Source organism: Triturus cristatus, chromosome 3_2 (genome assembly GCF_964204655.1).
Source record: "Triturus cristatus chromosome 3_2, aTriCri1.1, whole genome shotgun sequence".
NCBI classification, from domain to species: domain Eukaryota; kingdom Metazoa; phylum Chordata; class Amphibia; order Caudata; family Salamandridae; genus Triturus; species Triturus cristatus.
The window spans coordinates 646,635,868-646,662,691 of record NC_140584.1 but is presented as its reverse complement, the minus strand read 5'-3'; the positions used below and the strand labels follow the sequence as shown (position 1 = coordinate 646,662,691).

The window sequence follows — 26,824 nt, the reverse complement described above, 5'->3', positions numbered from 1 at the left end:
CACTGAAGTGTGACAATTCAGACTGTTCGAGACCACCAACGCTTTAAGAATGGCTTGGGTGGCAGGTATTAGTTGTTTTTTATGTATATTGAATTAACAAACAACTGGTTTTCTGCCCATCTTTAAATTACACAGACAGCCCCACCCCACGGCACCTGTCTTAAGTGCAGGTTCATGCAATTACATGACGTGCCGGTGCGATCACGTAAACCACCGGCTCAAATTAAGCACTGGCTGTAGTAACAACTAGGTATCCACAACCTTTGCCAGAATGCATTTAAGGGGACCTTAGAACAGCGTTGGTTTTTGAAACCCAGTGGCAATTAGATTTGTCAGAACACCCAAAGAGGCTTACCAATCATAATCCTTAAATAACATTTCTTCTCACAAATATTGATGAGAAAGCATTATTACAGGCACATTTATACCTCAAACTGGTAATTCCCTGTCAGTTACTTTTACAGAGCATCATTACAACCTCTGATCATCTAGGATGAAAAACTAAAATGGAAATTGGAGGCGGACTTCAAATGGGAGGGACTTAAACTCCAATACGAATTAAAATCACGTGCTGGCATGCGACACAGTGTGCTCCTCCACTTCTTTTGTATTGGCTCCATGTTCAGTTATTGAGTTTATGAGCTCACGAGGATGAACCTGCGCTCAGGGGGTGGTACAGAAACCTGAGTAGACTGAGCAGCATTTGCAGCATCCCCATATTTAAGTGTTACACTCTACTGAAGATGAACAAATACCCTGAAACATGTGTCTAAAAATACACAGCGATGGCTGCACCAACAATGGTGAATACTAAAGACTTTTAACTAAAGTGAGTGTTAATATGCACTGCCTTCACTAAAATACATCTGGGCGAAGTATGGGCTGGTACGATGGGCAGAGTGCTCCCTAACCCCCTTTTTGATTGGCTCTATATAGAGTTTTAGAGCTGACAAGCTCTTTGGGATCCACCTGTTCTCTGAAAGTGAATAAGAAACCTGAGAAGACAGCCAGTAAGCAGCATTTGCAGTGCATGCAAATTTAGGCGGTAATAGCGTCTGAAGAAAGACTAATATCCTGAACACACATGCCTAAAGATGAATAGCACTGGCTGTGCCAACACTGACAAATACTGCTAAGACTGTTGGGAAGAAAGAGTCCCTTGCATGGTGACGGACCTACACCTTTGCCTTGAGTGACCTAACTCCAATGGTATCTGGATCTCTGGTGCTGATTTTTGTTGACGTGGGCGAATACGTATTATGCGTGTGCGCTATGATCTAGGCCTGTCTCATGGATTGTAGATTGTTGGACAGGGAGGGGCACCGAACTGCTACCCTCATAGTGGTGAAAGGCTACTGCCTTTGTCAGGAGTTAAGTAGCAGAAGCGCAATAGTGGCAGCATACCGTGTAGTCATCAATAGAAGTGAACAGGCCTCTTGTGTTACTGAAGTAAGACTTACAGGCTCACTCACGTAAAGTTCAGCTCCTGTGTTCTTAACTTACCATTGGTTACCAAGTTAGTATGTAGCGCTGTGCAGTGAACATGTGGTTGCATGTGTAAGCTGTGTATATGTGTGCCTGTGAATGGTATAATACATGGAAGACTCTGGATTATATTTTGGGATACCCAAAGCTGACTGGAAAAGCATAAGGAGGTAGAGGAATCCCCCAAGACAGATTTGTGGATTGCTGCATTTCTGTGAGCAGGGTGGAACGCACACTGGAGGAACAGAGAGCCAGTCTCCTTAATCACTTCAAAGGCTGCTCTTTGCTTCAGGTAGAGATCAGTGGAATGGGGCCTGGACACATCTCAGGAAGGAGATGGGGCTGATAGGAGACTCATAAAGAGTAGGGCTAGGAACCTGTGGTAATTTTTTGATGCAAACCTCACTTTGGCTGACAGCCAAGTGTGAACCTCTAGTCACTACCATGGCCTGTGTTGTGGGGTAGATTTGGAGTCGCTCCTTCTGTGACAGACTGCTTTCTGAAGGAAGGGAAAGGAAGAGTAGTGGGCACATCACAAAGGAAGCAGACCCCCAACATAAACCTTAAAATTCTGAGACCCTAAATTCCATTTGGTGTCTGGAAATGGACTATAAGAATGGGATCTCGAGGCCCCCAAAATTGTCAACTGTCAAGCAGTCAGTCTGGCTGTGTAGGGAGAAAAAGTCCTGTAAGACATCTGCCTGTGACCAGGGTTGGAGGTAAAGGCCTGCTAGTCTGTCAGCTGGGTGAGGGGACATCACCCAGGGGCATCCAAGACCACCTGCCCATGGAGTCTGGAGCATCAGTGCCTGTCTGCTTGTGCAGTGAGCCCTTTGAGGAAGAGAAGAGCGTTGGAGGGAGTGAGGTCCAGTGAGGGAGTGAGGTCCAGTGAGGGAGTGAGGTCCAGTGGGGAATCCGGATGAGAGGTTCTCTGTAGAGAGGTGTGAGGAGACAGTTGGTGCACCAATTGGGTTGTAGCCTTTGTGCGTAGTAAAGTCAGTGACCTCGAATGGCAGAGTTAGGCTGTCATGAAGATTATAGCCATACCAATTGGGCTGTAGCCCATGTGCTGAGTAAAGTTAGCAACCTGTATGCCAGAGGGCCGTCGTGAAGAGTAAGGTCCTGCTGTGCTGATCGAGTCGTCATCCTTGTGTGAACTAAGGTCGGTGACCCTGTATGCCGGAGGGTGCTACTGGAAAGGACAAGGACTCTTACTTGGTTCAAAATATCATCGAGAGAAAAGGCTGCCATGGTGACCTGTGCTGGCCTGAGCCCACTACTGAAGATCGTAACTAGAACAACCCGCCACCGCATCTGTGGAAAGGACCAGAGTAACTTACAGTCTCACAGAAGAAAGCACTGTGGATGCCTAGCCGCTGCCCAGCAGAGCCCAGTGGCGTTGCAAGGGGGGTGCGGTCCACCCTGGGCGGCACATGTTTTTAGGGCGGCAGCCACCTCCCGCTCTTAACTGCCATCTCGGGGTGGCAATCAACCCCCCCGCCCCACAAAGCGGCTGTTGCGGGGCAGCAATCTGGTCTGAATCTCGCCAGCACCCCTCCGCTCTTCAATTTAGTAAACACAGGACTGCCACGGGCTGGCTACGCCACTGGCAGAGCCTCGAGGCTTACTCACCAAAAGCAGCCACTGCAGCTCTCCATGACACCTGCTAGTGAAATACTCCAGCAGACTCCGGTCGCACAACCCCTGCAGGAGGGGTTAAGACTCATTGTAGGGCCGGAAAGGCGCGGATTGGAACTTGTTCTGCCACTTAAAGATGAAACATTGTTGACTTTTGAACAGTCGGAATGGGACTCCTGAGACTCGGACTACAAGTGGGGCTTAATCTGAATGTCACCTATAGTGCTTGGGGGATAACCCCTATCGTTGGTGAGAGGAAAGTGGGACTCAGGAACCTGCTTATTGAACACCAGCGCCCGACCTCAAGGTTCTGTGTGTATTGTCTATGCATGCCATATTTTACTTTGTGTTCGTGTATAAATACTCTTTTTTTTGGTGTAAAATCAAGTAGATGACCAGACAATCATTTATAAATGTATTTTGAGTTGTGAGCATGTGTTAACCTCACTATATATACCTCTCCCCTCCTCACCCCTAGACACCTTGGACTGCTCGACCCATGCTACTACTGAGAGCCAAGTGCTGAAGGGGCACTTGGCCTAGTTGCGCAGGACCCATTGTAAGTCAGGTCCGAGGGCATCTGGAGTAAAAGGCCTCAAACCCATGGTTTGGCCCAGTAGTTCCTGGTTTCCATGAGGCCCTCTGAAGGGGCTTCTGACAATTGGTGGCAAGCGGTGGTGCACCTAACTTTTAGGAGCCTTGGATGCAGTTGTGGCATTGGCCATTTCCAATTTACATAAGTAATACAATAAGTCTAGTTTTTACACGCAAAGTCGGCGCAAATATACCATGAAAAACACAGGATTAGACCTCAGCACCATGATCATAGATAGGTTGAAGGATTTATCTAGAGACAGAGGGTGAAGGTTCCCAGGAGGAGGGAGAGAGAGAGGTCCTTGCTGATTTCATTAGGGACCAGTTTGAGACACTGGGTAAAAGCGAAGAGACTGTAGTTGACTTTGGAGAGGGAATCACGTTACAAACCCAGGAAAGACAGTACTGTGTCTCAGGCTCTTGGAGTCCCTTAGGCCAGATCTATCACAAACATATGCAGTATGTGTTCCCAATGCATTTTCCTGAGTTTCTCCAAGACACTCACCACCTTTAGGTTCTAGAATGCCCCAGGTGTGTACACCACTTCGAATATCTAGGGTACCACTGCCACCGCTGGTTTGAGTCTAGTGGAGACCCTGAGCTTGAAGTTGGCTCTCCAGAATGCTAAGGCTAAGCAAAAGGAGACGACCAGAGAGCTAAGACTAGCCCACCAGGAACAAGAGGAGAGGAGGCAGGAGAGAGGAATGGGCCCAGGAAGAGAAGTTGCAAGGGAAGGAAGGGTAACAGAGAGAAAGGGAGGAGAAACAGATTGAGTTGGGGAGAAATAGAAGGGAAAGGAAAGAGAGCAGGAAAGAGTAAAGGGTAAAGTTAGCCATTGAGAGAGAGAAGCTGAGGACTGCAGCAATGATAACTCCATCTGAGATAAGGGACTCTACATCCAGTTCAAACCATGTTGTTGCCAATGTTCCAAGAGATCTTGTGCATGTGTATATGGAAGGCCAGGACATCTTGGAATGGTTTGTGAGCTTTGAGGTTGCATGTAAGGCACAGGCCTTGAATGAAGTGTCTAAAGCAGCTGCCTTAATGGGGAGGATGCCATTGGAAGGGGCAGCTGTCATTGGAAGGATGACTGTGGCAGACCAGATGGTCTACAAGTGAATGAAGGATGCTCTGATTAGACGGTTTGCGCTGAAGCCAGCTCAGTACTTTCAGAGGGTCTGGGACTGCAAGAAAGCAGATGGTGTTCCATTTGAAACCTGGATTCATGGAGTATTGCGTAAATGGAATGGGTGGGTACGAGGAATAGAGGCCAAGGACTTTTAGTTAACCAGTTGATGGTGACTCCGAGGAGGAGTGCTCTATCCCACTTAGGCAATGCCGGACTGATCTGACAGAAAGGGTTCTGGAGAAGTTTGCATTGCTGACTGACAACTGGTTGGCTAACAGAGCTCACAAGGGGCTAGAACAGGCACGATTCTAAGCCAAAGGGGTAGAGGAACTCTAGACTGGTTCCAAACCAAGGGTAGGGGCTAGGTTAATTGCCATGGAACCCGAGGAGGACCAAGGCAAAATGGTAATAGTAATGGCCTGTCCTTGGAAGGAACACCATGAGAAGGGAGGACAGGGAAGTTATTCCATGTCCAAGGTGTTGACTAGTTACAAGTGCCATCAGGTGGGGCACTTCAAGAGTGATTGCCAGGTGAAGAATCATGACAGAGAAGTACCCTTGATAGAAAGTATGTTATACATGAGTGAAGGGAACTGAGAGGGCCTGTTGCGCTTGACCTACTAGCTATGGAGATCTGGGAGAAGGATTCAGATGCTCTGAAGATGCTCTAGCATGATGTTTGTGCAGGAAGTTAATTTGAATGGGAGGAAAGTGCCTTCCCTGAGAGATACTGGACCTTCTGCAGTTTGGTTGAGAGGAAGTACCTTAAGCCTGAGGAGGTGTTTTCTGGTACCAAGGATGGATAGTGGAGAGGGCATGGAGTATCCACTTGCCAGGGTTGACATAGAGCACAACGGCAAGGAGGCCATTGGGGTAAGGGAAATGGAAGGTGCTGGATGTCTCTTGGGCAATGACTTGGTTGTCCCTGGCTTGGTGCCAGGACCGTAAGTCTTTATGGCTTAGACCACATCAGCTTTGTTGACCAGAGCACAGGCTGCATGTTAGTCTGAGAGTAAGACTGGGATAATTTCTGATTTGCAGGGAGCAGGACAAGGTAGTTTGCAGGAAAGGGTGGACTCTGAGAATACAGTGGTTGTGGAATTCATCACTTGTGCTCCAAATAAAGAGGAGGATGAGGGTCCTGAAGCAGACTAGGTGCTGGAGCCTGGGCTGTTTCCAGAGCTGCAGGGTTTGATAGCTGCTGAAGGGCCTACCTGGGAAGATTTCTGCAAGGCACAGGAAGGTTACCCTTGAAGGACTTTGGAAGGAAACCTAGGAACAGTTAAGCCAGGGATTGGTTGAGAAACACTATGATGGCTAGGAGGCTTGCCTACTTTATAGTGGGTCGGTAAATCCTGAGCCAGAAACTAGCAGGAGGCTAGTGGTTCCATTAGTGCATAGGTATTTACTGTTGTCACTGGCCTTCAAAGTGTCCTTGGCAGGACACTTTGGAATTAGAAAAACCGAGAATAGGCTGGACCCTCTGTTTTACTGACCAGGGATGTGCAGAGACACAGAGAGGTTCTGTAGATCCTGTCCCATTTGCCAGATGAGTGGTAAGTCCAGAGGTAGGACAAATGCACCATTAGTGCCCCTGCCATTTTTAGGTGTTCTATTTGATAGGGTGGGAATAGACATAGTCGGTTAATTTGACCCCCTCTCACAGTCAGACAACAAGCATATCTTGGTTGTGGTCAATCATGCCGCCAGGTACCCTGAAGCTGTACCTCTTAGGAGCATAACTGCGTGGGTGGCAGCGAGAGGTCTTCCTGGGGATCTTTTCTATGCTTGAATTTCTGAAAGCAGCAATTTCTGACCGGAGAACCAATCTCATCACCTCTTACATGAGATAAGATGTGGCAGCAAGCTGGTGTGACTTACTACTTCTCCACAGCATACCATCCAAAAAACAATGGTTACATTGGGTGGTTTAACAAAACACTGAGAAGCATGATGTGAAGAGCACTTCAGGGGGAAGTGGGATATTTTCCAGCCATGCCTCCTTTTAGCCTACCGGGAGGTTCTGCAGATGAGGGTAGGGTTCAGTCGCTTTGAGCTTCTGTATGGATACCCGGTGCGGGGTTCACTCACCTTAGTCAGAAATGGGTGGGAAGGAACCTCAGGTTCTCCACAAAAGGATGTGGCAGACTAAGGGACTGGCCTCAGGAAGATGATGGCATAATACCCGAGTCAGGCAAAAGAAAACTTCAAGCTAGCCAAGCGCTGATGAAGGAGTGGTACGATGAAAACAACTAGATGAGCATGAGGCGGCACAGGAATCCTCCCAGATTTGTGTATGTTGCATTCCTGTGAGCTGGGTGGGATGCACACTGGAAGAAGTAGAGCCAGGCTCTTCAGTATGCTTCAAAGGGGGCTCTTTGATTCAGCGAGAGGCCCTGGAAAAGGGCTTGAGCACATCTCTGGAAGGAGATGGGGCTGATAATCATGGGCTGATAATCACAAATAGTTGGACTACAGCCCTGGGGTGACCTTTTGATGCGTACATCACTGCGGCTGACATACAGGTGTGAACATCTAGTCTCTCCCATGGCCTGTGTTGTGCGGCTATCATATTTGGAGTAGCTCTTGTTGTTACAGACTGCTTTCTGGAGAAAGGGCAAGGCAGAGGAGTGGGCACCTTAAAAGAAAGCAGAGCCATAACACAAACTTTAAAGACTGGGACCCTAAATCAGATTGGGTGTCTGGAAATCAGACTATAAGAATGGGAGCTCAGGACCCCCAAAATGTGTCAACTGTTGGGCAGCCATTAGGGCTGCGAGGCAAAGGAGACTTCTACCAGTGACCAAGATTAGGGGTTAAGGACTGCCAGTCTCCCAGCTTGGTAAGGGGACATCATCCAGGAAAATTTAAGACCACCTTCTTCTGGAGCATGGAACACCATTTCCTGTCTACTTGCCAAGAACACTGTTCCCTGTGAGGAAGAGCAGACTGCTGGAGGGAGCCAGGTCCAGTGGGGATCCTGGTGATTGGGTCACTGTAACGATGTGTGTGTAGACGGTTGCTCCAACAATCGGGTTGTACCACATGTGCGGAGAGAAGTCTGCAGCCCTGTATGCCAGAGGGGGTTCGCCATGCAAATTACTGCTGTGCTGAAAGTGCTTAATTTCCGTCTGTGGTTTCTGGTGCTTGGCACTGGCACTGATGACAGCTGCAACATGGTGGCATTATTTGTGTAATTTAGAGATGAACTGGTGTTTATTAATTCAATATACATTAAAAACAACTAACAACTGCCACCCAGCCATATTTTTAGCTGTCTGAATTGTCACAGTTGTAGCAGTGTGAAGGTTAGAAGTTGTGTATTGTATTGTAATTGCATTTTATAGCGCTTACTACCCCTGACGAGACATCGAAGCGCTTTTTTGGCGAGTAGCACGTGCCTCCGGAATCCATGAAGGATTAGTGTTGAATTAGTATAGTTCAATATGAAAGTAATTTGAGTGGTTGATAGTTTAGTCAGTTATTTGGATTCAGAAGGATAGCGGAAGTAGAGAAGAAAGAAGGAGGTTTGCATTTATATAGCGCTAGCTACCCCTTGATGGGGAGTTCAAGAGCTTTTTTGGCAAGTAGTACTCTACTCTGGAACCCATAAATGATTAGTGTTGAATTAGTATAGTGAAATATGAAAGTAATTTGAGTGGTGGATATGTTAGTCAATTATTTGGATTGAGAAGGGTAGGGGAGGGATAGAAGAGGGAAAACGGTTTGCACTTATATAGTGCTTGTTGCCCCTGATGGGGTGTTCAAGTGCTTTTTTGGCGAGTAGCACGCTACTACAGAACCCATAAAGGATTGGTGTTGAAAATTAGTATAGTGAAATATGAAATTTGAGAAGTGGACGTGTTAGTCTTGTACTTTGATTGAAAAGGATAGTGGAGGGATAGTAGAGTGAAGGATTTAGACTTTTTTGTTTGGAGGTCATAGCAGTAGGAGGAGGCTTGGGATGAGTAAAAAGCGATGCCGAGGGGAAGAGTCAGAGGGAAGAGTTTAGAAAGGCTTGTTTTGGGGGATCGGTATAGTAAAAGAGGTGTCAGATGAGGCAAGGAGGGGTAGAGTAGGTAGGTAGGTACTGTTATTGACAGTGCTGGCAGTAGCAATGGGTGGTGCAGGCATCGGTGGCCTCCTAAGAAAGGCCCTAGCACCTGGTTTTTAAGCACCGGTTGCCGATCCGGCTGTAGCCTGTGTGCCTATTAAAATCATTAACCCTATCTATGCCAGAAGGAACTGCGGTGAAGAGGAAGTTACTGCTGTAATGATTGGGACCATCTCCCATGTGCGAAATAAGATTTTAGATCCTGCATGCCAGAGGGGGCCACTGTAAAACTAAGAATTAGACTGGACAATCATTTTTTTGCTGCTATTAAATATATTTTGAGTTGTGAGCTTGTGTTCATCCCCCTGTATCTACCTCTCCCTGAGAAGCCTTGGACTGCTTGACCCACGCTACTACTGAGAGTCAAGTGATGAAGGGGTACTTGGCCCAGTTGTTCAGGACCTATAGAAAGTTCGGACCTTGAACATCTGTAGCAAAAAGCCTCAACCTCCACAGTGGGGCCTAGTGGCTCCTGCTTGCCCCGTGGCAATATGAAAGGTGTTATGACATAAAGTGAGTATTATCATGGACTGTATTTACCACAACGTATCTCTACAAATTGTGTGCTGGTTAGGAGTGGCTCTGCGAAACGGTAAAAAATCTCCGCGAGCATGCCGAGTTCCACGAACACGCAGAATTGCTTGTTCCGCACGTTCGCTATGCTTTTTTCCTGTTCGCGAATGCTGTTTGTGTGCTCATGGGGAAATATCTCGCAAACACGCATTTTGAAAGCGCAAACAAGCAAAAAATTCTGCGTAGGTGCGGATCGCTGAATTTTTGGCAATTCCGCGTTCTCCGTGGAACGCAAAATTACCCAAATTCCACAAATTTTGCGAGCGGAACGGAATTTACCGCCCAGGCCTAGTGCTTGTATGCCAGGCAGTGTGCTCCTTACTCCATTTGTTATGAGCATAGTCTCAGGTTTTTCAAGCAAAATAAAGAAGGATTCTGCGGTACTGGACCTCGGAATCCACAGAGTTTGCTGATGCGTTTAGTCGTAGGAAAGCTGATAAATGACCATCACATAGGCTGAATGAATTGAGCTGATTCCAGAAAAATCTATTTAGCTGTATAAAGTATTCTATGCACTGGTTGTAAAAGAGCAAGACATTTGTTATTACTTCACAGTGAGTCACTATAAGATATGAAAGCTTGACTTTAAACCTTCACTTTCCGAACACAGATGAAGAATCCAGCTTTGCTGTCACTGCTGGACTTAGTCAAGCTTGGTTGGGGTCAGTTTGTCTGAAACTGATTATGAGAGTTCCAGAAGACAATAACTCATTGTGTACCAAGATAAATGTGTGCATTCTATAGTTGGAGACAGATCAGCCAGAGATGTGCTTAGTGAGTGACAATCAGATCCGAAGGCCAATGTAGAAAGTTTAAATTCACAGCACTAACCAGCCATGGGCCGTATATTTTGTGATGTAAGCCATAATTGATTTGAGCACTAAAGGTGTTACGTTGGCCAAGGTAATAATTTTCTTGTTTTACCATACATATACAACCCTAGAGAAGATGTCAGTTATTTTATGTGTACTGGCACTATCACCCGCAAGGGTTTCCTGGCACTGAGCAGGTGTGTGTGCCTAGCCATGCCTAGCATAGATTGGTTAATTGAAAAGGCAGGTATTCAGCTTCTCAAAGAATTCAACAAGAGAGGAGGCCCTGATCTGGAGTGGGAGGTCGTTCCCCTCTTTAGATGTGATGTAAGAGGACGCCCTTCCTGATCTGATTCTGTGTATGTGTGAGTCCTGCGGAGCGGCGGTGTCTGGGTGGTTGGAAGGAAATGTGACTGTATAGGTAGGTAAGGTCTACGTTTTGTAGTGCCTCAAACCCCTACCACTCTGCTTGGAGTCTTTCCAGCTACTACATTATTATTCTAGTGCAATGCTTTGGCCGCTAATGTAGGCTAACCCATTAGCAGCTGTGCTTCATAGCACTGAGTGTTTTCACCTTGTTAAAAAATAACCAATGGACGCATGTTTGCTGTGAAAACGTGTCCGATGAGACAGCAGTTATAAGCATAAGTACTAATAGAACACCTTTGCCAGCTAAATAGCTAATGGGTGCATGTCTCTAACAAAACAATAAATAAGTGCTATATTCCTGATAAAATAAGTGCAGGGTGCATTATTTTTGGCAGAACACATGTCTTATAACGGTATGTTATGTCACAAAATGTTTTAAGCGCACCGGTTACCCAGGGGTGTCCTGGCGCTAGTTACCTATCCATGTGGCAGAGCAGCAGATGAAAGATTATATGTCAAAAAGCCAGATCTTCAGACCCCTTCTAAAGTCTAGAAGATCAGTGGCTTTTCTCAAGTGAAATGGGAGGTCATTCCAGGCTTTGGCTGTCCCGAAGATGAAGCCTCGGCGTCCCCAAGTCACCTTTTTTTTATAACTGTAAGCAACCTGGCCCCAAGGGAACAAAGATTTATTTTTGGTAAATACCACTTAAATTGTTTTCGTAGGTACTCGGGTACTATTCCTTGAAGTGCCTTAAATACGGTACACAACGATTTAAAATGGACCCGATTCCTTACCGGGAGCCAGTGCTTTTTGCAGCCTTTGGAGTTTATTCCTAAGACGTTCCTGGAGGTTCAAATATAGACCGTTACAGTAATCCAGTCTGGATAAGACTAGTGCGGTAACCACTGTTTGCCGACTGTCAGATGGTAGATATGGTAGTATTTCTTTCACAGTTTTGAGTACATACGTGGTGGAAGATGAGACTGCATTGACTTGATCGCCGAAGGTCAGTCTATCATCCACAATTACTCCCAGGTTTTTCACTATTTTCATCGGAGGAGGAAGAGAGCCCATGGAAGACGGCCACCAGTTTGGATTCCAGAAATTGGCGTCATTTCCAAACAATATCACCTCCATCTTGCCTGAATTGAGCTTTAGGCAATTTCCGCCATCCAGCCGCCTACCGATAACATACAATCGTATGAATACGGCGCACTAAATAATGGGGTGGGGAGCATGAATTTTAGCGTAACAGCGGTCCGACAGAGCAAGATTATAGGCATAAAACTGATGCCACACATTACTGGAAGAACTACTACGTAGTGGACACATGTGTCTATTCCACCTCCATTCCACAAAGTGATTTTTTTATGGCAGAAAGCAACTATACATTTCAATGTTACTGTCGATATCCCTGAATACATAATCTGCGGAATCCATAGTGGATTCTTAATGTGGTGGCCTGGACAGAGACCAGGATGCAAAGACTGAGCATGATGTAAATGTTTTTGACTGCCATGCTGTGGTCTCTAGAAGGAATAAAACAGTTTTGGGTCGTGGTGGTGCTTTACAGGTCAATACTGGCCATCAGTGATCCCTTCCGCCAAGATAGATTGCAGAGCAATGGCTGACCCTGAGGACGTCCACTCCATCCATCCTCAAGAATCACTTGGCAGCACACTCCTGCAAGGGGCATTGTTTTCCTTTGCTTAGCTACAAGACGATGGAACAAAGGGCCCGCAGGCAATATAAGATGCCTCTTGAGTGCCAAGATTTGCAGAGAGCATGGAAAATAGAGTAAAGTTTAAGCAGGGGTGAGCTGGGGAGCTACAGCTTCCTGAGATAGGATATTGTTGAGTACTCTTCACCGAGGACCGAGGGAGACGTGTGGCGCAGCGGCCAGAGCGACTGACTCCGGAGTGGCCATCGTTCGATTCCCAGCGCCGGTGGCAGCTCTGCTCAGCACCATGTGACTCTGGGCAATAGCTCACTTAGGGCCAGATGCATCAAGCTATTTTGCGATCACAAACAGTGCGAATCTCAGAAAATGAGCGCTTGCAATCGCAAAATAGCACCAAGCAATGCATCAACCCAAAAATAAGAAATATTTAAGGAATCGCAAAATTTTGCGATTACCAACATAGCGATATTAAAAATAGCAAAATGCAAAATTGCGAATAAAAAATATAGCGAATCTCTATTTGCAAACTGAATTTGCGAAGTCGCGTTGCAATGCATGAATTGTCGCAATTTGCGAAAAAATAGCGATTTGCTATTTTGCATTCGCAAATTACCACCAAATCAATCGAAGTGGTAACCAGGTGAGAACACTCAGAACAGGTGGGGACTGTTTTAGAATGGCAGCGCTCTAGGTCATGGCAAGGAGGATGATGCTAAGAGCAGAAGCACAGATGAGACGTGGGATACAGGAGTGCATTTTCAGATTGCCCATTACTCTGTTGGGGCAAACAGATGAGGAAATCTATGATAAGTATAGATTGAATGCAGCAATGATACAATACCTAATTGCTAATTTAGATCCACTACTGCAGCCCCAAACTCGCAGGACACATGCTATCCCCACCTATGTGTAGGTCCTGTGTTCCCTCCACATCCTAGCTTCTGGTAGCTTCCAGGGGGTAATAGCTACAGCTGGCGGAGTGTCACAAAGTTCACTTTCGCGTGTCTTCAACGCGTTCCTGGACACGATGTTGCTGCGTATGCACCAACACATTAGATTTCCAACCACCCCACAGGTTTTGTTTCAAACAAAACTTGACTTTTATCAGATAGCCAACATCCCACCATGTGATAGGTTGCATAGATAGGACACATGTAGCCATATGTCCTCCCTCAGCCAATGAGTATATATTCAGGAATCGAAAGTCTTTTCACTCACTAAACATCCAAGTGATATGCAATACTAAGAACATTATCACGGACATTGTGGCCAGATACCCAAGTAGTACGCATGATTCCTACATCTTTCGGCACAGCGGAATTCATTCATGCCTGCTTGGGGGTGAATTTGGAGAAGGATTCTTGCTTGGTAAACACATTCCACTGTCTCTTGCATATCTACATTTCACGACGAAATATCACAGTGACTAATACATATGCCATTTTCTCCACAGGTGACAGTGCATATGCAGTGAGGCCCTTTATCCTGACACCATACCTGCATCCAAGCACACCTAGCGAACACCACTTCAATGCAGCACACAGGACAACACAAAATGTGGAAGAGAGGACCTTTGGGCTGCTTAAAAGTCGATTTAGGTGCATCCATAAAACCGGTGGTGCCTTGCAATACAGGCCGGACATCTGTTGCAAGATCATCGCCACATGTGCCATGTTGCACAATATAGTAACTGCCAGAGGCATACCTATTGAGACATCTGATAGTGAGCCCAGTGAGGAAGAAGAGATCATCAACCCACAACATGCAGGAAATGCAGCGAGTGCAGCTGAAGGGAGGATGCGTCGTGCAGAAATCACACACAATTATTTTTGATGTGAGTACTAATGCAACACAAGACTGTAACTTTGCCAAATAGATTTATTTAAAACAACTATAACTGTTGTGTTAATGCACACTTGCATAGCCTGATTACAATGTTTTAAACAAAATATGGTTTGTCATGGAACTTAACTTCCGTCCAGACATGAGTAGTAACTGGTTGCTTCACCAGTGACAATTGCTGTGGACATGGCCACACTATTTCCTGCGTCCTCTCACTCCCATTGCCTGTTCTGGGGGGTCAGACGCATCCGTTTGTGAGCTCTCTGATCCTGCTGTATTCTGTGTGCTGCACCTTCTGGAGTCCGGCACTGGTGCCAAGCTGCTACTGTGGCTGGAGGCATCCTCACTTTCACCACCCCTATCATACTACTTCCAGCAACAGCATTGGTCTGCATCTGCTCCACAGCATTAGTCACTTGGACCAGTCCCTTGGCAACATCTCCGCAGCAATGGCTCGTTTCCAACTGCATGGCTATTGCACGTCGGGATAGTTATGCTGTGGCGGTACTTAGACGGTTAGTGGCCCTGGAGTACCCATCCAAGCATCTAAGTAATTGTGTGTGTCTTTTGCGATGGGACACCTGATCCTCCTTTAGCACCTCGCATAAGCTCCCTGAGTACTCCAGTCAGTTCTCCAAATTGTTCCCTGTTCTCCCGGCGACCTTCCTGCACAGCAGTAGTTAGATGATTCATGCTGTCACACGTCCCCGACTTTGCATGCAAGTGTTGAAAGGTTTCCCTGCATTACACGCATGTGTTTTACCTGCAGGCTCTGTACCCTTAAAATTGCCCTCTCCAGCCCATAATGCGATGTGGAAGTCTCGCCTGTGCCAAATCTCAACAGTGCTGATGCCCTGCTTCTCCAAGCACGCATGTTCCCACATCGCAGCTGCTCGCGTGGTCTGGATTTGGGTGTAACCATTGCTTCTGGTATTGTGGGCTCAGGTTGTCCTTCATCCTCACTTCCAAGCGCTGGCAATGGTGCCACAGTGGTCCTGCGTTTCTTTGGTGCTGGTGCGGTGGGTGTTGGTGAGACAGCAATATCCTCTTCTGAGTGGTTCTCGCTCTCTGCTGGTGCATGGTCATCAGTGTCCTCAGACTCTTGGTCATGTGCATCTGTGATGTAGATCAATGCATTATTAATTTTCAGTTAGGACATGTTTTCTATTTTTGTACAAAGCTTAGTATTTTTATTTATTTATTTATTTTTGGCAATTTTTAAAGCGCTGCAATTACCCGTAGGTGTCTCGGCGCTAGCAGCTAAAGGCTAACTAACCAGATAATAAACATTGAAACGGTGGATAAAGTGATCTACAGGAATGTCATTGGGAAAACAGCCAAGTCTTTAGCTGCTTTCTGAAGACAATCAAAGATGGACTAATCTTTATGTTAAGGGGAAGGGAGTTCCACAATTTCGCCGCTGCTATGGTGAAACATCTGTCTCCCCAGGTCACTTTTTTTGTTCTGGGAATCTGAAGCATGTGAGCCGTGTTGGAACGCAACGTTCTGGGGGTTGCCAAAGGTTTAAAGGAACTTCTCAGGAATCTAGGTCCCGTGTTATTTATTGCCTTATAGACAATACAGAGGGTCTTGAACTTCGTGCGGCTTCTGACTGGAAGCCAGTGCAGTTGGTCGGGATGTCCAGAGACAGAGCTGTATTTGGGAATGCCCAGTAGAATTCTGGCGGAGGCATTTTGTATTAGTTGCAGTTTGGAGATAACCTTTTTTTGAGCATTGAGGAAGAGGGAGTTGCAGTAATCGATGCGAGAAAACACCAGTGTGGATATGAGTGTTTTTCCCATAGCTATGGGAAGGTACGGTAGAAGTTTCTTTATTTTCCTTAAGATGTTAAAGGAAGATGACACTACCGAATTCGCATGATGATGGAAAAGGAGCTTGTTGTCGAATATCACTCCCAGATTTCTAACTTTACTGACAGGTTGTGGTGGGGTTCCTAATTCCTCAGGCCACCATGAAGGGGACCACACAGGTTGAATATTTCCAAACAGCATAACTTCTGTCTTAGCTGAGTTGAGTTTTAAGCAGTTGGAAGCCATCCAACTGCTAATGGCCCTCATACCATTCTTAAAATTTGCTGCGACCGTGGGTCCATCTTTGTGAATAGACAACACCAGCTGAGTATCATCAGCGTATGTTGTCAAACTGATGTTATGCTCCTTTATTACCCTCGCTAAGTCCGAAACATAGATATTAAAAAGGGTCGGACTTAGCGAGGAACCCTGAGGGACTCCACAGGGAAGGCTGAAGGTGGGTGAAGTAAAAGTGCCCAACTTGACCGCTTGGCTACGATCCGCCAAGAATGATGCAATGAGGTCCCTGGCTTTATGTTTAATGCCGATGGCCTCGACACGGCCGACCAAAGTTACATGATCGACCGTGTCGAAAGCCGCCGACAAGTCCAGCAGTATTAGGACAGCCTGTCCACCCTTATCCATTGTAGCCCTGATTTCATCTGCCGCCTTGATCAGGGCGGTCTCTGTTCCATGACCTTGCCGGAAACCAAACTGGGTTTCGTCTAGCAAGTCATTAGTATGAATGTAGTCAGAAAGTTGTTTATTCATGACCGATTCAAAGATCTTGGCAGGAAACGGCAGAGATACAATGGGACGATAACTGGAGGGTAGTGTGGGATCTAGGGAAGGTTTTTTAAGAAGCGGCCTGATAATGGTGTTTTTCCAAATGGTAGGATAGGATCCAGTGACAAACATACTATTGCAGATACGTGCAAGTGGCATAGAAATAATGTCTGGGATGTTGTTGAGTATGGATGGATGACAGGGATCCAAAGGGGAACCAGATTTGATTGACTGAATTAATTTGTGAATGTCTTGTGGATTCGTGCTGGTAAATTCAGTAAATTCAGTAGAAGCTGTCAGAGTCTCGTGTAACTCAGAGTCAGAGGTGTCGGAGATTATCACTTTAGGGCTGAAATCCTTGAATATGGATGTGACCTTTTTAGAGAAAAAGTCAGCCAGTATGTTACAGAGATTTTGAGACGTTTCCGTCGGGGGGTTAGAAGGTTCAGCAAGATGGTTGACAACTTCAAACAGTTTCTTCATACTACATCGGGCTTGGTTTATTTGGGCAGTATAATAGATGTTTTTCTCCGAGACTATGCTCTGCTTATAGCTAAGAAGTGCAGCTTTGTAGTACAATAAGGTTTTTTTTAATACAGTGTGAAATTAAATGAAAAATTATATTTGTATAGCGCGCAACTACCCGGAGGCCTCGCAGCGCTTTGACTGGTTACTGTGGCGGGCTACAGGGTGGGTTAACACGCTTTTGCGAACAGATGAGTTTTCAAAGCTTTTCTGAATGCCATCCGGTTATTATTCTCTCTAAGAGCTAGGGGGAGGGAATTCCAAGCCTCGCGGCGGTGTGGGAGAAAGAACGGCCGCCCCATCGGGCTTTGTTGATTTTAGTTGTGGTTGCTAGATGCAGTGAACCAGAGCGGAGGGCTCCGGATGGGTCGTAGGGCACGACTAAGGGGAACAGGATGGAAGGGCCTGTTCGGTGGCAGGATTTGTGCACAATGCACATGGCCTTAAACTGTGCTCTAGCAGCCACTGGGAGCCAATGTAGTTCTTTTAGGGCTTTCTTGGCTGACTGCCAACGGGGGATGTTGAACAGTAATCGGGCGGCACAGTTTTGCGTGACTTGGAGCCTGTTGGTCACTGCTGCCGGGGCTCCTAGGTATAAAGCATTTCCATAATCCAGGCGGGAGAGTATCAGGGCCTGAACCATGATTCTCCTCGCCTGGAAAGGAAGCAGAGGGAGCACTTTGCGGAGCATTTTCATTAGCCCGACACACGTGGAGGCCGTTTTGGTGGCCTGGACCGAAAAGTCTAGCGCTTTATCAAGCCAAATTCCAAGGCTCTTTATCTGAGGTTTGGGGGGGGAGGAGCGCCGAGACATGTGGGCCAGATGGAGGCCAGAGTGGTCGGTGGAGAGTTGCCCAGTAGCATAATCTCCGTCTTCTCCCCGTTGAGTTTGAGACAAGAGGATTGCATCCACTTAGCGACAGCCTCTAGACAGGGGCCCAAGGTGTTGGACGACCCCTCAGTGTGGTCCAGGGAGACCACCAGTTGGGTGTCGTCCGCGTAGGTGACAATACGCACACCGAAGGGCTGGACTATCTCTGCTAGAGGTCGCATGTAGGCATTAAAAAGTGTGGGGCTTAGGGAGGAGCCCTGGGGAACCCCTCAGCTAAGTGGTTGCTTGAGGGAGACTACCTCGCCCTCGAACACCTGGAAGAATCGCTCATCCAGGAAGGAGGTCAGCCATTCCAGGGCCGCGCCCGACACGCCCATGCCTTTCAGACGAAATAATAGTGTGGCATGGTTAACCGTGTCGAACGCGGCACTGAGGTCGAGTAGTATGATGGCTGCTTTTCCTCCCCGGTCCAGCACAGCTCTAGTTTCTTCCGTCACTGCTAAGAGGGCAGTTTCGGTTCCGTGCTGAGGGCAGAACCCCGTCTGAGAGGCACATAGCAGATTATTAGATTCTAAATAATCTACTAGGATGTTATTGATGTGCCTCTCAAGCAGTTTGCTCATCCAGGGAAGTAGGGAAATAGGGCGAAAGTTGGCCAAGTTGTTCTGGTCTAAGGTGGACTTTTTCAGGAGGGCTTTAACCATCGCACACTTCCATGGAGCTGGGACGGAGTTAGAGGTGATGGAGGCGTTAAGGACATCCAGGATGACCGAGCGAATGGCATCAATGACCTTAGTAAGAGTCTGCGGAGGTGCTGGGTCATTGGGAGATCCCGAGGTGACTTTAGGGATCATTCTGTCTAATGTGATGGAATCTAGGAGGGGGAATTTGTCCAGCGAGCAGGAGACAGGGAGGTCAGAATCTGTTGTGGTGGTAGACTCCGTGCCACCACTACCAGTGGTGAATGAGGAATAAATGGCCTGGATCTTCTGGGAGAAGAAAGTGGCTAGTTTGTTACAACGGGTTTGCGCTCTGTCAGATGACAGACGCTCAGGGGGGGGGGGAAATTAGAGATTTGGCTAGTTTAAAAATGTCTTTAGGGGAATTTACAGCTAGGTTAATTTTGGATTCATAGAACTGGGCTTGTGCAGATTTTATTTCATTTTTGTAGAGCTTTATTGCGGCTCTGTACTCAGCTTTCTTCGGTTGTGAGTATTCTTGTCTCCAGGCTCTCTCTAGTTTGCGGCAGATTGTTTCATAGTTCTAAGGGCGGGGGAGTACCAGGGGGCGACTTTGGATCTCTTTATCGAGTGCAGGGATTCCTTCGGGAGGACTTGGTCAAGGGTACTAGAAATCCAGTTGTCAAAATTGGCAGTGGCTGTTTTGGGGTTAGTCACCTTCGGGGGTGGGTGTTCGGTGAGAGCCAGTTTCCACTTGGGGAGCGGGAGCGGGAGCGAGACCCATTTTCTTCCCCAGTGTCTATTGTGATTTTGTAGAGTGGGGGGGGGGGGTGCATGTGGACCATGTACAGGGTACTAAGAAGTGATCGGTCCAGGGCAGTGGTATGGGTACCTCGACAGTTAGGCTATCTAGATTACTATAGATGTGATCTAGGAGATGCCCCTTGGTGTGCGTCGATTGAAAACCTTTCTGAAGCAGGTCGATGGCCTGGAGGTTCGATCGAAAACTGTTGGCTGCTGAATCAAGCGGATCGTCTAGATGCAGATTCAGGTCGCCCAGCAGGGTGAAATTTGCCGAGGTGAGCACTAGGTTGGCAACTATGTCCGTCATATTAGTGACGAAGTCGCTAAGAGTACCAGGTGGTCGATAAACTAAAATACCAGAGAAGGTGGTGGTGGGGGAAAATTCGAGAGTGAAGTGTAGGTTCTCACAGGCTGGCGTAGTAGAGGGAGTGACGCGGCATCTATAGTTGTCTCTATAAATGATGGCCAACCCTCCGCCTCTGCCTGTCTTGCGGTCCAGTCGCTTAAGAGTGTAGCCTTGGGGGGTGGCCCATACTGTTGCAGGATCGGTTTCTAGCTGGAGCCATGTCTCTGTTAGAAAGAGGGCTTCAGGATTGAGCTCCTCTATCAGCATGGCCAGTTCAGTGTAGTGCTTCGGCAAAGATCGGCAATTGAGGAAGAACATCCTCCACTTGTACATGGAGGGAGGTTTCCCTGTAATTGGGGTGGACATACCCCAATCACATGTTTTACAACGGGCCTTCGTATTTATAGGGAGGACCGAATGTAAGCATAGTGGGTTGGTGGTAGGTCGTAGTGCGTGCAGGGAGGAAGCGCTGTATGAGAGGAGGTTTCCTACCATCGTGCCGGCTGAGACCGGGAGCTGGAAGCGTCTGGACGTGGACTGGCGCAGACTGGCTTCTCTTTGGCGCCTCTTCGGCGCGTCTATGGCGCTACCGCTGCGCGTGCCGCTGCGCGGTGAAATAAATGTTTTGTATAGATTGGGCTCGAGTAAGACTGGAGCGTCAACCCAGTAAGATGGCCGCCGAGTATTGGCACCACCAGGAAGTATGAGCGCTCTGTTCTCCCTCCAAAACAAACAGCCTAAATCGCTGCGGTGGACCGGGGAGTCAGTGCACAGTTCAATTATTATCAGCAACAGCAGTATTTTAAAAGCACAAGAACGATTTTTAAAAACGCATGCAGCAATACACAAACGGTGCTGTCACCTGGAGCGCTAGCGCAGGAGTGATCAGTTTCAAGATTTTACTCTGCGCGTCAGCGCTGGGAGCCTAAGTAGTCAAGGCTCGAGGAAGACTGGAGCGTCAACCCAGTAAGATGGCCGCCGAGTATTGGCACCACCAGGAAGTATGAGCGCTCTGTTCTCCCTCCACAGCAAACAGCCTAAATCGCTGCGGTGGACCGGGGAGTCAGTGCACAGTTCAATTATTATCAGCAACAGCAGTATTTTAAAAGCACAAGAACGATTTTTAAAAACGCATGCAGCAATACACAAACGGTGCTGTCACCTGAAGCGCTAGCGCAGGAGTGATCAGTTTCAAGATTTTACTCTGCGCGTCAGCGCTGGGAGCCTAAGTAGTCAAGGCTCGAGGAAGACTGGAGCGTCAACCCAGTAAGATGGCTGCGGAGTATTGGCACCACCAGGAAGTATGAGCGCTCTGTTCTCCCTCCACAACAAACAGCCTAAATCGCTGCGGTGGACCGGGGAGTCAGTGCACAGTTCAATTATTATCAGCAACAGCAGTATTTTAAAAGCACAAGAACGATTTTTAAAAACGCATGCAGCAATACACAAACGGTGCTGTCACCTGGAGCGCTAGCGCAGGAGTGATCAGTTTCAACATTTTACTCTGCGCGTCAGCGCTGGGAGCCTAAGTAGTCAAGGCTCGAGGAAGACTGGAGCGTCAACCCAGTAAGATGGCCGCCGAGTATTGGCACCACCAGGAAGTATGAGCGCTCTGTTCTCCCTCCACAGCAAACAGCCTAAATCGCTGCGGTGGACCGGGGAGTCAGTGCACAGTTCAATTATTATCAGCAACAGCAGTATTTTAAAAGCACAAGAACGATTTTTAAAAACGCATGCAGCAATACACAAACGGTGCTGTCACCTGGAGCGCTAGCGCAGGAGTGATCAGTTTCAAGATTTTACTCTGCGCGTCAGCGCTGGGAGCCTAAGTAGTCAAGGCTCGAGGAAGACTGGAGCGTCAACCCAGTAAGATGGCTGCCGAGTATTGGCACCACCAGGAAGTATGAGCGCTCTGTTCTCCCTCCACAACAAACAGCCTAAATCGCTGCGGTGGACCGGGGAGTCAGTGCACAGTTCAATTATTATCAGCAACAGCAGTATTTTAAAAGCACAAGAACGATTTTTAAAAACGCATGCAGCAATGCACAAACGGTGCTGTCACCTGGAGCGCTAGCGCAGGCGTGATCAGTTTCAAGATTTTACTCTGCGCGTCAGCGCTGGGAGCCTAAGTAGTCAAGGCTCGAGGAAGACTGGAGCGTCAACCCAGTAAGATGGCCGCCGAGTATTGGCACCACCAGGAAGTATGAGCGCTCTGTTCTCCCTCCACAACAAACAGCCTAAATCGCTGCGGTGGACCGGGGAGTCAGTGCACAGTTCAATTATTATCAGCAACAGCAGTATTTTAAAAGCACAAGAACGATTTTTAAAAACGCATGCAGCAATACACAAACGGTGCTGTCACCTGGAGCGCTAGCGCAGGAGTGATCAGTTTCAACATTTTACTCTGCGCGTCAGCGCTGGGAGCCTAAGTAGTCAAGGCTCGAGGAAGACTGGAGCGTCAACCCAGTAAGATGGCTGCCGAGTATTGGCACCACCAGGAAGTATGAGCGCTCTGTTCTCCCTCCACAACAAACAGCCTAAATCGCTGCGGTGGACCGGGGAGTCAGTGCACAGTTCAATTATTATCAGCAACAGCAGTATTTTAAAAGCACAAGAACGATTTTTAAAAACGCATGCAGCAATGCACAAACGGTGCTGTCACCTGGAGCGCTAGCGCAGGCGTGATCAGTTTCAAGATTTTACTCTGCGCGTCAGCGCTGGGAGCCTAAGTAGTCAAGGCTCGAGGAAGACTGGAGCGTCAACCCAGTAAGATGGCCGCCGAGTATTGGCACCACCAGGAAGTATGAGCGCTCTGTTCTCCCTCCACAACAAACAGCCTAAATCGCTGCGGTGGACCGGGGAGTCAGTGCACAGTTCAATTATTATCAGCAACAGCAGTATTTTAAAAGCACAAGAACGATTTTTAAAAACGCATGCAGCAATACACAAACGGTGCTGTCACCTGGAGCGCTAGCGCAGGAGTGATCAGTTTCAAGATTTTACTCTGCGCGTCAGCGCTGGGAGCCTAAGTAGTCAAGGCTCGAGGAAGACTGGAGCGTCAACCCAGTAAGATGGCCGCCGAGTATTGGCACCACCAGGAAGTATGAGCGCTCTGTTCTCCCTCCACAGCAAACAGCCTAAATCGCTGCGGTGGACCGGGGAGTCAGTGCACAGTTCAATTATTATCAGCAACAGCAGTATTTTAAAAGCACAAGAACGATTTTTAAAAACGCATGCAGCAATACACAAACGGTGCTGTCACCTGGAGCGCTAGCGCAGGAGTGATCAGTTTCAAGATTTTACTCTGCGCGTCAGCGCTGGGAGCCTAAGTAGTCAAGGCTCGAGGAAGACTGGAGCGTCAACCCAGTAAGATGGCTGCTGAGTATTGGCACCACCAGGAAGTATGAGCGCTCTGTTCTCCCTCCACAACAAACAGCCTAAATCGCTGCGGTGGACCGGGGAGTCAGTGCACAGTTCAATTATTATCAGCAACAGCAGTATTTTAAAAGCACAAGAACGATTTTTAAAAACGCATGCAGCAATACACAAACGGTGCTGTCACCTGGAGCGCTAGCGCAGGAGTGATCAGTTTCAAGATTTTACTCTGCGCGTCAGCGCTGGGAGCCTAAGTAGTCAAGGCTCGAGGAAGACTGGAGCGTCAACCCAGTAAGATGCCCGCCGAGTATTGGCACCACCAGGAAGTATGAGCGCTCTGTTCTCCCTCCACAACAAACAGCCTAAATTGCTGCGGTGGACTGGGGAGTCAGTGCACAGTTCAATTATTATCAGCAACAACAGTATTTTAAAAGCACAAGAACGATTTTTAAAAACGCATGCAGCAATGCACAAACGGTGCTGTCACCTGGAGCGCTAGCGCAGGCGTGATCAGTTTCAAGATTTTACTCTGCGCGTCAGCGCTGGGAGCCTAAGTAGTCAAGGCTCGAGGAAGACTGGAGCGTCAACCCAGTAAGATGGCCGCCGAGTATTGGCACCACCAGGAAGTATGAGCACTCTGTTCTCCCTCCACAACAAACAGCCTAAATCACTGCGGTGGACCGGGGAGTCAGTGCACAGTTCAATTATTATCAGCAACAGCAGTATTTTAAAAGCACAAGAACGATTTTTAAAAACGCATGCAGCAATACACAAACGGTGCTGTCACCTGGAGCGCTAGCGCAGGAGTGATCAGTTTCAAGATTTTACTCTGCGCGTCAGCGCTGGGAGCCTAAGTAGTCAAGGCTCGAGGAAGACTGGAGCGTCAACCCAGTAAGATGGCCGCCGAGTATTGGCACCATCAGGAAGTATGAGCGCTCTGTGCTCCCTCCACAACAAACAGCCTAAATCGCTGCGGTGGACCGGGGAGTCAGTGCACAGTTCAATTATTATCAGCAACATCAGTATTTTAAAAGCACAAGAACGATTTTTAAAAACGCATGCAGCAATACACAAACGGTGCTGTCACCTGGAGCGCTAGCGCAGGCGTGATCAGTTTCAAGATTTTACTCTGCGCGTCAGCGCTGGGAGCCTAAGTAGTCAAGGCTCGAGGAAGACTGGAGCGTCAACCCAGTAAGATGGCCGCCGAGTATTGGCACCACCAGGAAGTATGAGCGCTCTGTTCTCCCTCCACAACAAACAGCCTAAATCGCTGTGGTGAACCGGGGAGTCAGTGCACAGTTCAAATATTATCAGCAACAGCAGTATTTTAAAAGCACAAGAACGATTTTTAAAAACGCATGCAGCAATACACAAACGGTGCTGTCACCTGGAGCGCTAGCGCAGGAGTGATCAGTTTCAAGATTTTACTCTGCGGGTCAGCGTTGGGAGCCTAAGTAGTCAAGGCTCGAGGAAGACTGGAGCGTCAACCCAGTAAGATGGCCGCCGAGTATTGGCACCACCAGGAAGTATGAGCGCTCTGTTCTCCCTCCACAACAAACAGCCTAAATCGCTGCGGTGGACCGGGGAGTCAGTGCACAGTTCAATTATTATCAGCAACAGCAGTATATTAAAAGCACAAGAACGATTTTTAAAAATGCATGCAGCAATACACAAACGGTGCTGTCACCTGGAGCGCTAGCGCAGGAGTGATCAGTTTCAAGATTTTGTGTGTAGACTAACTTCCCTGGTGCAATGGTTTTTTAACTCATCATGTTTGCTAGGCACCAGACTTCCCTTGCACTTTTGCTGACTACAATTCCCATAATGCATTGGTGTGTCATAAGTAAAACATGGAGTGGATTACTTTTTCCTGCACAAGCCTGATCTGATTTACACTAGTTGTTAGCTAACACTGAAATGTGGAAATGAAGTTGCATGCATCTTACCTTGGGAGATACAGGGTGGTGCAGAGGAATCTATTGTTGTGACTCCAACTACTGCCTCTGGCTGCAGGGTGGACTCCACAAGGTCCTCCATGGCTGTGGGGCTGGCTTGGGTTGATGGTCCACCTCCTGTTTTATTTGCCTCAGCAAGCCTATCTGCAACCCTTTCTTTTGCACGACTGCGCAGGTCATACCATCTCTTGCGCAGATCTCCAATGATGCGGTGTGCAACTCCGACTGCATTAATTTTTGTTTGCATAGCCAGCACAATTTTTGTTTTTCTGATTCTGGGACTTGCAAAGAAAGTTTACCAAACAATTTATCATGGCTCCTTGCCATCTCTTCAATTAGTAATTCCAATTTCTTCTCAGATAAATTCTTCTGCCTTTTTCTCTCCTTCAGGGGTGTTTCCTTAGCCATGCTGATGTCTGTAACACTTTCAAACAAACAAACTCTTCCAAATTGCTGTTCTCCAGTGTTCTTCCTCCTCCTCCTCCTCCCTCTCAGCACACAGGTAACTGCATGGGTGTGGCCACTTCCTGGTTCTGACATCATCATGGTGAATAGTGTTGTGAATAGTGTTGACAAGATTTCAAAAAAATCAAATGAACAAACGGTAGAGTTAGATAATGGGGATAGTGAAATACATTCATTTGAAACTGTTAATGATAATGACATGTCACATAACTTTGCCCTTACTTCCAAAGGTGATAATTTGGTCATCAATCTTTCTGATTACAACTTGAATGAACATGAATTCAATGTTTTGAATAAAGGTCTTGGATTTTGTCCCGTGTATGGGGGTTTGTTTTCGGACTTGCATGTCGATCTATTCAAGTTTGTAAGGCTTGCCAAACTCAAATGTCACTTTTCCCTTAACAACTATGAACGGTCGACTGTGTCTGTACCCAATGTATGCACTGATGTAACTGTCTCACATGTTAAAAATGTAGCCACATTATTGTCATTAGATTCAGACAATGAGTCTTCCTATGAACATGTACTTGCTAGCTTGAACATTGTTCCAGATTACACATGTGACAGTGGTCTTCGTAATTCTAGTAAATTCATGCCTCAGGGTGCACACCTAAATTCTTTGGATGTGTTTTACGAGCAGGTCACCAAAGAATTATATAACTTGGAAGACAAACATGGTAGTAGTTATAAGAAACACTTACAAGACAATCTAACCCCTTCAGAAAGAACTGCCATGCAGAATCTACGCAAGAATGGCAACATTATAATACGTGAGGCTGACAAGGGGGGCAACGTAGTCATTATGAATAGAACTGATTACGAGAAGGAGGTTGAAAGACAGCTTAGCAATACCACACACTACACAAAGCTTACTCTTAACCCCTGTACTGCGGCTACTGTTAGGATCAATACGCAACTAACCCATTGGAAGGATTTGGGCCTTATTTCTGATACGGAATATAGGTTTCTATCTATAAGTAACCCTAGATACCCTTGTATCTATTTGC

At 47.2% G+C, this 26,824-nt stretch overlaps 1 protein-coding gene across 2 annotated transcripts in view; it reads left to right on the top strand.

Moving 5' to 3' along the window:
* LOC146857886 (uncharacterized) overlaps positions 1-26,824 on the top strand; it is a 324,761-nt gene that overhangs the window by 97,708 nt on the left and 200,229 nt on the right. Inside the window, exons 2-3 of one of the 2 annotated variants that reach the window (XM_085648594.1) lie at positions 13,850-14,230; positions 25,743-25,854. In XM_085648594.1, the coding sequence (XP_085504720.1) occupies positions 14,159-14,230; positions 25,743-25,854 (184 nt within the window). In that variant the 5' untranslated portion in view covers positions 13,850-14,158. The remainder of the gene's footprint in view (positions 1-13,849; positions 14,231-25,742; positions 25,855-26,824) is intronic. The other variant, XR_014979963.1, reaches the window with a different exon arrangement.